This window comes from Vigna unguiculata, chromosome 4 (genome assembly GCF_004118075.2).
Source record: "Vigna unguiculata cultivar IT97K-499-35 chromosome 4, ASM411807v1, whole genome shotgun sequence".
Taxonomy (NCBI): domain Eukaryota; kingdom Viridiplantae; phylum Streptophyta; class Magnoliopsida; order Fabales; family Fabaceae; genus Vigna; species Vigna unguiculata.
Window position 1 is genome coordinate 390,706 of NC_040282.1, and position 11,398 is coordinate 402,103.

The following is an 11,398-nucleotide window of genomic DNA, read 5'->3' on the forward strand; positions in this document are numbered from 1 at the left end:
TTATGTATCTATTTTCTTTATAATTTATGTATCTCCAAGCTTCCTGAAGTAAATGAAGTATAATAATTAGTGAAGTATATGTATATGAAGCTTGACCGAACAACGAAGCTTTGCCATTAAATGACTACAGATGAAGCATAAAAAGCAATAAACTTAAACTGCGAGGTGAACTCATCAAATAATGTGATCAATGAATACTACACGGTTACATAACAGTTTTATTACATTTCTAATGGAAATTGCCACCTTTCCAAGCACATAAAACAAAAACTATGATGTGAGACCAAGAAAAATGAGATTAGTAATATGTTCCAAATAAATAGGCCAACCTACCAACACCTCAACATATGGGAAAGCGTTTGATCCCCTACTCCTATGAATTGATAGAGCTCTCGATATAGGTTTGCTTGGGGGAGTAGGTGAAAAAGAAAGAGAATTAGGGTTGCAAAGACCAAAAGTGAAATCAAGTTCATTTAATTTTTAGCCTACTCATGACTTTATTTGCTGAAAACTTGGTGAAACCAAATTCAAATTCCGTTTCACATTTTTATGAAACGGATTATGTAATTTGTTTCGAAAAAAAATTGAAATTTTTTGAAAAACGGAATACGAATTCCGTTTCATAAAAAATGTGAAACGGATTCTGTAATCCGTTTAAAAAAAAAATTCAATTTTTTTTGAAACATATTACAGAATCCGTTTCACTTTTTATGAAATGGAATTCGTATTCCATTTTCCACAAATTTTCAATTTTTTCCAGTAGCGGATTACGTAATCCATTTTAAAATGGTGTGAAACAGATGCCAACATGCGTTTCATAAAGATTCCTTGTTGTTTTTTTGGAGTGCAGAGGAGTTGACGACGCAATAAAAGAAATTTACTGTGTCGCTACCCAATTTCACATATTAATGAAGGACATAATAATAAATTTTGGGAATACAGAAGATGTATTGGAAGTGCGGGAAGAAGCGCCCAAAGAAAAAACCGTACAAATTCATTTAATGGGCCGGCCCATTGTACTAAATGACAGATGGATAGGGAACGTTGGTTTTGCAGTTTGGCGCATAGTCTACCATGCACCATACCGCACAGAAGCTTCTCCCGTCGTTCTTATCCGATCGCAACTTCTCAATCGCATTCCAACACGCACCCACAGATTAGATTCAACGTACGTTACAATTTACAGAGCTGAATAATTAATTTAAATATATTCCTGTGAAATCCCTCTATTGCCCTCACCTCCTTTATATACAAACCCTCACCAGAAAGACTTTTAAGTCACCCACCCACTCACTCACACACTCACTCACTGTGAGAGCGAAATCAAGGAACAAGAGGAAGAATGAAGGACGCCGGAAAGAGCCACAAGGCGAACGGAAAGCCGTCGTCAGAGGCACGGAAGGACCGGAAGTCGGCGACGGGAATGAGCGGATCGCCGAAGAAAGGAGGCCATGGCGGGAAGTTCACGTGGATCGGCAACGGCTACGATTCTGTCGAGATCGCCATGGAGCACGGCGCTATGGACGCCAGGGACCCGAACTTCGAGGATCCAGCGGAGATCGCCGTCGCTGCCGTTTGACCGCGGTGGTTTCCGGTGGTCAGATCTGTACATAGTAATTGCCGAGAGAGACGTGGTTTTCTATTTCAATAATGTGAAGTAAATCGGAAGAAAAGCGTTTTCGAGTGCGTTTTCTCTGATTGATTGCTATAAATCTGTCGTGTATCGTAGTAGCATGGCACCTTTGATGTTGTTGTACATATATGGTCCTTGAAGTGTAGCGTGCTCGCATTCGCGATTTCATGCTTCCACGCTTCTGATAACTGATAACGAGAGTTTAATATCAATTTTCTAGTTTAAGTGTTTCACTTCCGAGAAAACTGTGTTGTCACTTTTTGGGTATGATATTTTGTTAGAACATCTTTATCTTTGTTCTTGGGAGATTTTGAATCACTTAATAATCTAATTTGGAATGCAGGAACTATAATTTTTAGAGAGGCGTTTCCGTAAGTATTAATGTCTATTTGAATTCTTGCGGAACTAATAATCATTTTTCATTTCAATTAGACAAACCTTAACTAACATCAAGTAAAAAAATAAGAATGCCATACAATAAAATTATGGCGAATTAAATAACATAAATAACCCTTATTTTTTATTAATAAAAAACCTAATTGACGTAATTAAGAATAAATTATCTTGACACTGTCTGAATTTTAATAAAAAAGTAATAACATTCTTACAATAATCAAACCAAACATATGATATAAATAAAAAATATATAAATTTAAAAATATGAAAAATTTTACCGTTATCTAATTTTAAATAATCTTGCTATAAGAAAATATTTAATTTTTATCTTTTTCCCAATATTTTTATTGTAATAATATACTTTAACATAGAACATTTCAAATTTTAGTCAATTTTTTTACTAACATAATACACTTTATTATTCTGAATAAGATCATATAAATCATCGTTATAAACTTTAATATCTTAGTTATTATTAAAATATCCAATTTTTTAATGCGATATGTGTGTTGTTTTTCATACCATTGAATAATAATAATAAAAAAACTCAATTATTATACTTTTTATTGCTGATAAAAAAAAATTGAATAATAATCAACTAGAAATTATGTACTAATGTTAAGTTTTTTTCTTCTTTTTTTGACCTGAAACCGTCAAAGTCTTGTTAGCCAAGTAACGTGATGAACACGGCCAAACATAATTGGTCCACGTCACCAGCCACCGGCAATAGTGTTGTTTAGGGTTAGGGCTGTTTTGGAAATTAAAAAAAAGCCTCTCACTCGCGCCGTTATCGTGCTCCCATTTCATTTCTCTCAACACACTCCCTCTTCTCTTCCCTTCTCAGCTTCTTCTTCTTCTTCAGCTTCAGATTCAGGTTCATCTTCTCTCCACACAATTCATCTCTCTCTCTCTCTCTCTCTCTCTCTCTCTTTCTCTTTTCATTTCCTCACTTCACTGTTTCGCTCACACGACGTAGTTTCCTTCAATTCTTCTTTGTTTCCGAACAGGTTAACTCAACCAACGCTGCACATTTAACGCCACAATCCAATTCCATGGCGCATATCGTAAGTTCACTCACCTTCTTCAATCTTTAAATTAATCAATTAATTAACCTCTATTCGGCTTTATTCTGCATGAGTTGTTTTTCTTTTCGTCTTAGTTAGCTCGCGTGCTTGTTTGGAATGGTTTTCAGGAACTAGATTGTCCGGCGAGTGTTAAGAAACAGCTGGCGAAGGTGTTTGAGGTGTCTCTGAGGACAACCGTGCCTGAAGAATCCGATGTCGTGCCTTCAGTTGATGCCTGCGCTGCCAAATCCGGTGTTAAATTCGCTGATTACCAGTGGTGAGTTATGTGTGAATTGTGGACTTGAGTTTAGGGTTTTAAAAAATTGGTTGCGCCCTGTATCGGCATTATTAAGATCCATGTGGCATTATTAATGTGGCTTGTTAACATCTTCGTTTATGGTGCAGTAATAATGCAATGGGTATATTTGCGAAGTTAAAAGGAAAGCAGTCAGGATTCAGGGGACCCCCGGGTGTTGGACAGGTATTGTAAGGCATGGTTAATTCCCTTTCTTTTTCTTTTTGCGTTTTTTACTTTCTAACTATCGAAGTTAATGTGTTGTTGGAAAAGGATCATCCATGTGTGTTTTGTTTGTGTAGGCAATAGTTAAAAATCTTCCGCAGTCTGAAATGATAGAATCATGCTCTGTAGCTGGTCCCGGGTTTGTGAATATTGTTTTGTCGAAGAAGTGGATAGCAGAGGTGATTGCATTTTCTTTACTATCTTCTAGTCTGTTTTTATTATTTTAGGGAGGGAGCGGGCGTATCTGAGATATTGTGTCCGTTTATTGGAAGGGTGCTATACTAAGATTCTGATGGTCCGTTTTTTTTGGATTATTGAGTTTATTCAAAACCGCTATTATCATTTAAGTGGAAAAACTCCTCCTGCAGAGATTGGAGAGGCTGTTGATTGATGGTATTGATGACTGGGCACCACGACTTCCAGTGAAGACTGTTTTGGTTGATTTTTCCTCACCTAACGTAGCAAAGGAAATGCATGTTGGCCACTTGAGATCTACCATTATTGGGGACACATTATCCCGAATGCTTGAATTTTGCCGTGCGGAAACTCTTATTAGAAGGAATCATCTTGGTGACTGGGGGACGCAGGTAGAGTCATTTTTTCAAGGAATACTATTTGTGTTGTGAAATTGAAAGTTCTGCATGGTTAAACTAAAGTTAAAATGGTTTATGTGACTTGTGTTGTTACTAAAACTGGCATACACTGTAAAAAAAGACTAGGTTCCTTTGGATAACTTGTGGCATTGAGTAACATAATTGCAATGGTAATTTAATATGATTATGTTTGTTAGTTAGCATTACTAGGCTTGACTTTAGTTATGCTTGGGACTATGTTTTGTGTAATTTGCTTTTCTAGCTGTCTTCGTGAGCAAGAACACATTACACCCTCTTAATTGGACTAAGGTATCATTCAAGTTTCGTACCACTCTTTACGTAACCTGAAGCAGTTAGTGTTTTAGATCACTGCTCTCAACCTGTATCTCTCCCTCTCCCTTGATAAAATAATTTAGATATTGAACCAATCAGTTAGTCCCTAAATTAGGAATGTACATCGATTTTTTTTTTATAGGGATATTTGTGTGGCATATTTACTTGAATCATAAAATGTTCTATAAGGAAGGTTCTCATTTTATATTTTTACCTTATGGCTCAACGTCCATGTATTTTGTTTACAGTTCGGGATGCTAATAGCTCACCTCTTTGATACGTTTCCAAACCCTGAAGATTTTAATGAAACAGCAATTGGGGATCTTCAGGTGAGAAAATATATGAAACCAAACTTTATTCTAACCATTTATTCAGATTTAGATGTTCAGTCATACATTGTTTTGTTAACACTTCTTATCCTGACTGGACATTTTGTTAGTTCATTTGATGTATACACATTCTAAATAATTGGATTAATTTCTATTTTCTAAATGGAAGTAAAAACTATGCATTCCAAATAATTACTATATTATGATACTGGTTCACCCTTACTAGCAATTACTATGGTTTTTTTTTTTTTTTTTCACATGTTGAAAGAAAAAGTAATCAGTGCTTGAAAGAAAAGTGATCAGTTTTATCTGCATCTTTGATTCAAATTGGTATTCTATTATTTTTTTGTGAATAAACTTAGACACAATGATGTGCTGATTGAAATCAGTTCTATATACCTCTGTATCCAATTAGCCAGTCACCTTTCTTTTATACTGAAAGAATAGTCTAATTAGCAAAAAAGTGAAGTCAGAAATACTTGTTTTGGTTGTGTTATTTTTTTGTCAATTCTTACAACCGCTGAACAGTCAGCTTTGAAAAGGAAATGTTTATAGTAAGTCTTGAGGGATAATATTCTCATTCATGTCACTTAGTTTTAAACTTATGGGCAAATATATTTCTATCATGATACTTTTTGTTCCTCTGGATAAGTGAATTATTATTAGGGATTCTGAAGTTCATGTGAGTTGGTGCATTTTTTAGGCATTCTATAAGGCTTCCAAAGTGAGGTTTGATAATGAACCTGAGTTTAAGCGGCGGGCACACCTTTCAGTGGTCCAACTTCAGGTATTGATAGTTTTCTTTTTTGTCTTGTTTGTTTGTAAGATCTCAACGACCTTGGTTTTAAATTTAATGTGTTAATATGGGCTTCAGAGTGGAGAAGAGGTTTATCGCAAGGCATGGGAACGGATCTGTGATATTAGCAAGGCTGAATTTGAAAAGGTGTATCAGCGCCTTGGAGTTAGATTGGAAGCAAGGGTAGGGCTTTCTAGTTTCCTTTGACTTACCGAGTTCACCTGTGGTGTCTATTGAATTCCTTTTTTACCTTCCATGGGGAATATTTTAAGATGTTTTGCTACATGCCAACTCTATTCATGCTTAGAATATTTTGGATTTAACTTTTGTCTTTTTTGGCCAGATGTCTCATATTCTGTGTATGAAGTCTCTGTCTTTTGTTTGTTTTCTTCCTTTCTTTTTCTATTCAAAGTTTGGTTGGGTTAGCCTAAGAAAATTGATTCATTTTTTCTTGCTCTGAGAAGCTGCTTAATGAGACTTTAATTTTTTGTTGCAATTTTATTCCCAACTAAAGTTGAAATTATTACTTTTTATGGAACAACTTCTCTGCATTTTTTGTTCATTTACAGGACATTTGTAGCCAAATTTAGCAATAATGCTGCATAAAATCCATTGTTTTTAAGCTAATTATGCGCTGATGTGCAATAAGTGTACCAATAAGTGGATTGAATTAATGGATTTCTTTTGTGATAACTTTATGTGTTTATTTCATTCAACATATGTTAAATTTGGCTGTGAACTGAACGATACTATATTTGGTTTCAGGGAGAGAGCTACTATAATGATTTAATCCCTCCAACTTTGGATAAATTGGATAAATTAGGGATGATCCAAGAAGATGACGGTGCTCGTGTGATTTTTGTTGAGGGTGTAAATATACCAATTATTGCTGTGAAAAGAGATGGTGGCTACAACTATTCTTCAACTGATATAGCAGCACTCTGGTTAGTTTACACTTTCAGTTTTTTAATAAACAAACTCATACCTATTGTTTGAGTTTCCGGCTCAATTCAGTGGTTAAATTTTGTTAATGATTGTTCATCAGAAGCTAGTACAAATAGCTTCTGGACATGTTTACAAATTAGACATGGAGCAATAATGTTTGATCCACAATTTTGATCTGTTTCAAACACGGAATGTGTCAAATTTATTTGCCATTTCTATCGGGGCTATACACTTTGTTTTCGGATAAACTTGCATCAAATGCACATAATATAAATATGGAGCACAGAATTTATTGACTTGAGAAGTTGAACTGTAATGATTATCTGAGCTACTTTCGTCATGTAGGTACCGTTTAAATGAGGAAAAAGTTAACTGGAATATATATGTTACTGATGTTGGGCAGTGGCAACACTTTGATATGCTGTTTAAGGTATATCTCAGTTCATGTTTTTTTATGGTTTGTGTTGGCTACCACCTTTTTTTGTTGAACCATAACTCTTTGGTTTGCTTTTCCCCCTCGAATTGCCCTTTGTTATTGATGGGTTCTTTGTATTGCTGATAGGCTACAGTATCCTTGGCTAGTTTTTGTGCCCCAATATTTTTGTTCCTCATTTCATATTTTTTCTGTTTTCTAAAAGAGAAAAGTCATGGACTGTGACATATTTCTGGGGCATAACATTTCAGTTTTCTGTGTTCAATGCCTACCTTATTTTTTTCAATTTTTCAAAAGAGAAAACTCATGGACCATGTCTGTGCATTTTTTCTGATGAGAATTTATTTTTTGATATGTGCTCCAATTTTTTCATTCAGGCATTTAGGCGTGCAGGATGGCTGCCAAAGGGTGAAAACGAGTTCCCCAAATGCACCCATGTTGGCTTTGGTCTTGTTCTTGGGGAAGATGGAAAACGATTTCGTACTCGCAGTAGTGATACTATTCGATTGGTAGAGTTGCTTGATGAGGCGAAAAAACGCTGTAAAGCTTCCCTTCTCGAACGTGGTAAAGTACTTGTTACCCAGTGTGATTTTTACTTTTTCCTTATTTGCATACAAGCATGGATGAAGTGAAGTCAAGTCTGTGCTTGATTAAATTGTATTAATTCATGTCCTTTTTAATCTTATTTTGGGAGTCTTCAATACTTTGATGGTTAATCTTCCGAATCCTATGTACTCTTAGATGCTGTTAAAGATTGGACTGACGAAGAGATTGAAAAAACAGCAGAAGCAGTTGGTTATGGGGCTGTTAAGTATGTTCCTTTATCAATCCCTTTTTTCCTCTACTTCTGTATGCCAAATCATCATTTTTCCCTGGCTATAGATGTGCCGGTACTTGCTCCGTGGTAGATGCATTATCATGTGCCAAATTGTAGACAAATGTATCATCTAACGGTTTCCTGTTGACTTGTTTTTTAACCTGTATTTTTATAGGATACTTTAAATTATGAACTAATATTTGAATCCTATTAATGCATACACTTAAGATTAACAGAGAGAAATTATATTTTTGGAGGGCTTAAAGGACCCTTCTCATGTTCTTCTATTTATATTGATGAAGAGCTGATACAATAGGGGGATGAAAGATCAAGGGACTGTCCTAGATTGCTGGGCGCAGAACTAGGTGCACTAAGAAGAGATAACCCAACACACGACTCCCTACTTTAGTCTTACTCATTACACTAACATAAGTAGACTTAATAATTATTCCAACACATACTAATATTCACTGGGTTTTTGATTCCATGTGCCAACTGCTAACCCATATAAATAAATCAGAATAAATAATGGTTTGCTGGCCATTCTATGATTTTTCCTGCTAAATGCTAGTCTAGGTGTTCTATTCAGGTTCACTTTTATTTAACTTAAATTTCTACATTTTGCTTTTAACTGGCTTGGCAAATCTTTATTTTGCAGTATTCTTTTTCCTGTGATGAGAATAAGAATTGAGTTGTTGTCTTTTAGCCCCTTATGCCGGTGTCTTCAATTTGTGTTTGCAGGTATGCTGACTTGAGGATCAACAGATTAACGAATTACACATTCAGCTTTGATCAGATGCTCAATGATAAGGTGCACTCAGTGTGTTCTAGTGTAGCTCAGTATTGAAGCATGTAAATTATTGACAAATATTTATGTCAGTTGTGGTAGTTTTATTTCCCTCATAACAAGCATCATATGAAATATAGGGTAATTTTCGATATTAATGTGTGGTTGGTATCAGTGGGTGGATAATGCCACTGTTGTAATATATATATATATATATATATATATATATATATATATATATATATATATATATAGGGTATATCAATAACTGTCTGAAGTCTGAGAACTCAGATTTTGATGTTCTCTTCAGCGGTTATCTGTTGCGGAGCTCCCTCTTAAGTGTATCCTTCACTTTAAGAAGTAGGAACCTTTTTTAATTGTTTGCTCCTTAGAACCGCGCTAAGAAGAAATGTTGAATCTACTAGTTGCTTTTGTTGAACTGTTCATCCCAATGTAAACTTATTCAATATTATTTTGTCTCACCTTCCTAAATTTGTTATGAAACAGGGCAATACAGCTGTTTATTTGCAGTATGCACATGCTAGGATCTGTTCCATTATGAGGAAATCTGGTAAAGATATTGAGGAAATAAAGAAAGTAAGTTATTTCTCTTCCCTTAATGATGATTTACCACTTTACTAAATGGCATGAAAAACTGATTCGATTCAATTATATTACAATATACAAAATAAATGTTGTCTTTGTTTTCACTCTGCCGTGGTTGACTTGACGCCAGTCAATTTTGTTCTCATCAATTATATTTCTTCTCATAAATCATATTAGTGATATGACATCGTTTCACGTGTGCTTTGTATATAGTTAGTCAACTAAATATCATTCTTTAATTTTTCTACATTCCTTCACACGTATTTGATATTTCAACGGCTTTGTGACAAGACTTTATATCGTTCATTAAATTGTGCACATTGCTTCTTACGTATTTCGTGTTCAACACCTTTGTGACAGAATGGGAAGATAGTGCTGAATCACGAAGATGAACGGGCGTTGGGGCTTCATTTGATACAATTTCCTGAGGTAGGACACATGAAACACAAAGTGTTCTTGTGCTTTAGACCCTTTTACATGCTAGTAATGATTGGAATTTTGTTACTGGCCTTCCATTTTCTTTATACAAAAGACTATATCATGGCTAATGCGATCTAACATTACTGTATACTGTTTTATAATCCAAAACATGCCTGCGTTGATCTGTTGGCTGTGTTTTATTTTTCAGGTCTTTGAGGAGTCCCTGACTAATCTATTGCCTAATGTGCTGTGTGAATACCTCTATAATTTGACAGAAATCTTTACAAAGAAGTTTTATACTAATTGCCAGGTATACTTCTAAAGTCACAACCTTTCTACTGATTTCTATGCACTTCTTATTCCTATTTTAGTGGTACAAATAAAACTGCCAAGTAGCGTATCTGCGTGTTTATCCCGAAAAACGTTGAAGATAGGTTATTGTATATACTTTTAATTATTGTTTTGTGAAATAGGTGTGTGTTGTCACCTGAAACTTCTCTGTTCAACTTAAAACTTTCTCAAATATTGCTTCCATTTGAGTCGTCATACACTAGAAGGTTCGGTAAAAAAATAATGTTTAGATTGGAGCCATGCAATTTAGCTTCTTTTTACCATTGGCAGGTTGTGGGGTCGCCTGATGAAACTAGCAGACTCTTGCTATGTGAAGCAACGTTAATTGTGATGAGGCAGTGCTTTAATCTCCTAGGAATTGTACCTGTATACAGGTTATGACCTATCTGAAGAGCTTTATATGCAAATTTTTGCAACAGATTAATTTTGTCTTCGCGGGTACTCATTCTTCTTGCTAAGGATCTGCCCCCTCATCTTCTGTCTATTGTATGAAGGGAAAGTAGGAAAGTAGTAAATGACTGATTGTAGTTCTACTCACAAAATTATTTAAATTTTGATTCAAAGCTATACGGGCTGTTTCCTTTATCTTTTTTAGGTCTTGTATTAGTAGTTGATTATGTGCTATTTTCAGTTATTTTTTCTTGTCTTATTTTATTTTTCTATTTTTAAAACTGTGCAACATGTTTTCATAAATTTTGTTCGGCCGAACTTTTTTGTGAACCTAAATAAGCTGCATTAGCATTAGACATCATTTATTGTTTGTATTTGTAAGTATTTTTTTCAGCTTATTATTAGGTCTATCTATATGTAATTTTGTATAATAATAATTTAAAAAAGTCATTTTCTACCTTTCGGTTATAATTTTTAAAAGATAACATGATGTCTGTTCTAGGGGGCACTCCTTACTCGTGTGCCCATAGTGACAAAAAGATGATTGAAATCATATTCTAAGAGACAATGAAATGTGAATCGATAAATTTTGATTGAGAGAAAGAGAATTCGTGAATCGGTAGATTTTGATTTTGAGAAAAGAAACTTATTGAAAGGAAAGTTCGGAAGCATTGGGGTCTTGGATTGTTTGACTACATTACAGTGTTTTTTTTCTCTTAATTTTTGTTTATCACGGTTCGTTGTTGGTTTTTTATTTTACTGGCTTGTGTTGATTTTGGTCTATATATTCTTCCTTTAACTTCATATAATTTATTCTTTTGATTTTATCATGCTCAGTTTATACAATTTGGAAATAATTCATGAACCGTATAATAAAAAAATTTAAAAGTAATTTTTGAACTATGCAATTAAAAAAAAAAAATTTGGGTTATGTAATTTGAAAGTCAAATAAATTATATTGTGAAATTTGGAAGTTAGTTATTTC

At 34.5% G+C, this 11,398-nt stretch overlaps 2 protein-coding genes across 2 annotated transcripts; both read left to right on the forward strand.

Annotated features, from left to right (window-relative positions):
* The first annotated feature begins 1,281 nt into the window (after positions 1-1,281).
* On the forward strand, positions 1,282-1,918 carry LOC114181021. Its single transcript, XM_028067335.1, has one exon. It carries the CDS (start codon positions 1,343-1,345, stop codon positions 1,577-1,579), a length of 237 nt encoding a protein of 78 aa, XP_027923136.1. The 5' UTR covers positions 1,282-1,342; the 3' UTR covers positions 1,580-1,918.
* Positions 1,919-2,768: 850 nt separating this feature from the next.
* Positions 2,769-10,672, forward strand: LOC114182316 (arginine--tRNA ligase, chloroplastic/mitochondrial-like). Its single transcript, XM_028069167.1, has 18 exons — positions 2,769-2,903; positions 3,037-3,093; positions 3,222-3,370; positions 3,499-3,574; positions 3,691-3,792; positions 3,982-4,200; positions 4,788-4,868; positions 5,572-5,655; positions 5,743-5,847; positions 6,430-6,608; positions 6,955-7,039; positions 7,420-7,606; positions 7,784-7,853; positions 8,601-8,670; positions 9,154-9,243; positions 9,613-9,681; positions 9,881-9,982; positions 10,294-10,672. The coding sequence occupies exons 2-18, from the start codon at positions 3,082-3,084 to the stop codon at positions 10,402-10,404; spliced, it is 1,791 nt and encodes a 596-aa protein (XP_027924968.1). The 5' UTR covers positions 2,769-2,903; positions 3,037-3,081; the 3' UTR covers positions 10,405-10,672.
* Positions 10,673-11,398: the final 726 nt, after the last annotated feature.

What these genes read in the sequence shown, in the direction of transcription:
- LOC114181021 (XM_028067335.1), top strand. Translation starts at nt 1,343, where the DNA reads ATGAAGGACGCCGGAAAGAGCCACAAGGCGAACGGAAAGCCGTCGTCA.
- LOC114182316 (XM_028069167.1), top strand. An exon ending in ATCAGATGCTCAATGATAAG is followed by an intron (nt 8,671 to 9,153) that starts GTGCACTCAGTG and finishes GTTATGAAACAG; the next exon opens with GGCAATACAGCTGTTTATTT. An exon ending in AGTTTTATACTAATTGCCAG is followed by an intron (nt 9,983 to 10,293) that starts GTATACTTCTAA and finishes TACCATTGGCAG; the next exon opens with GTTGTGGGGTCGCCTGATGA.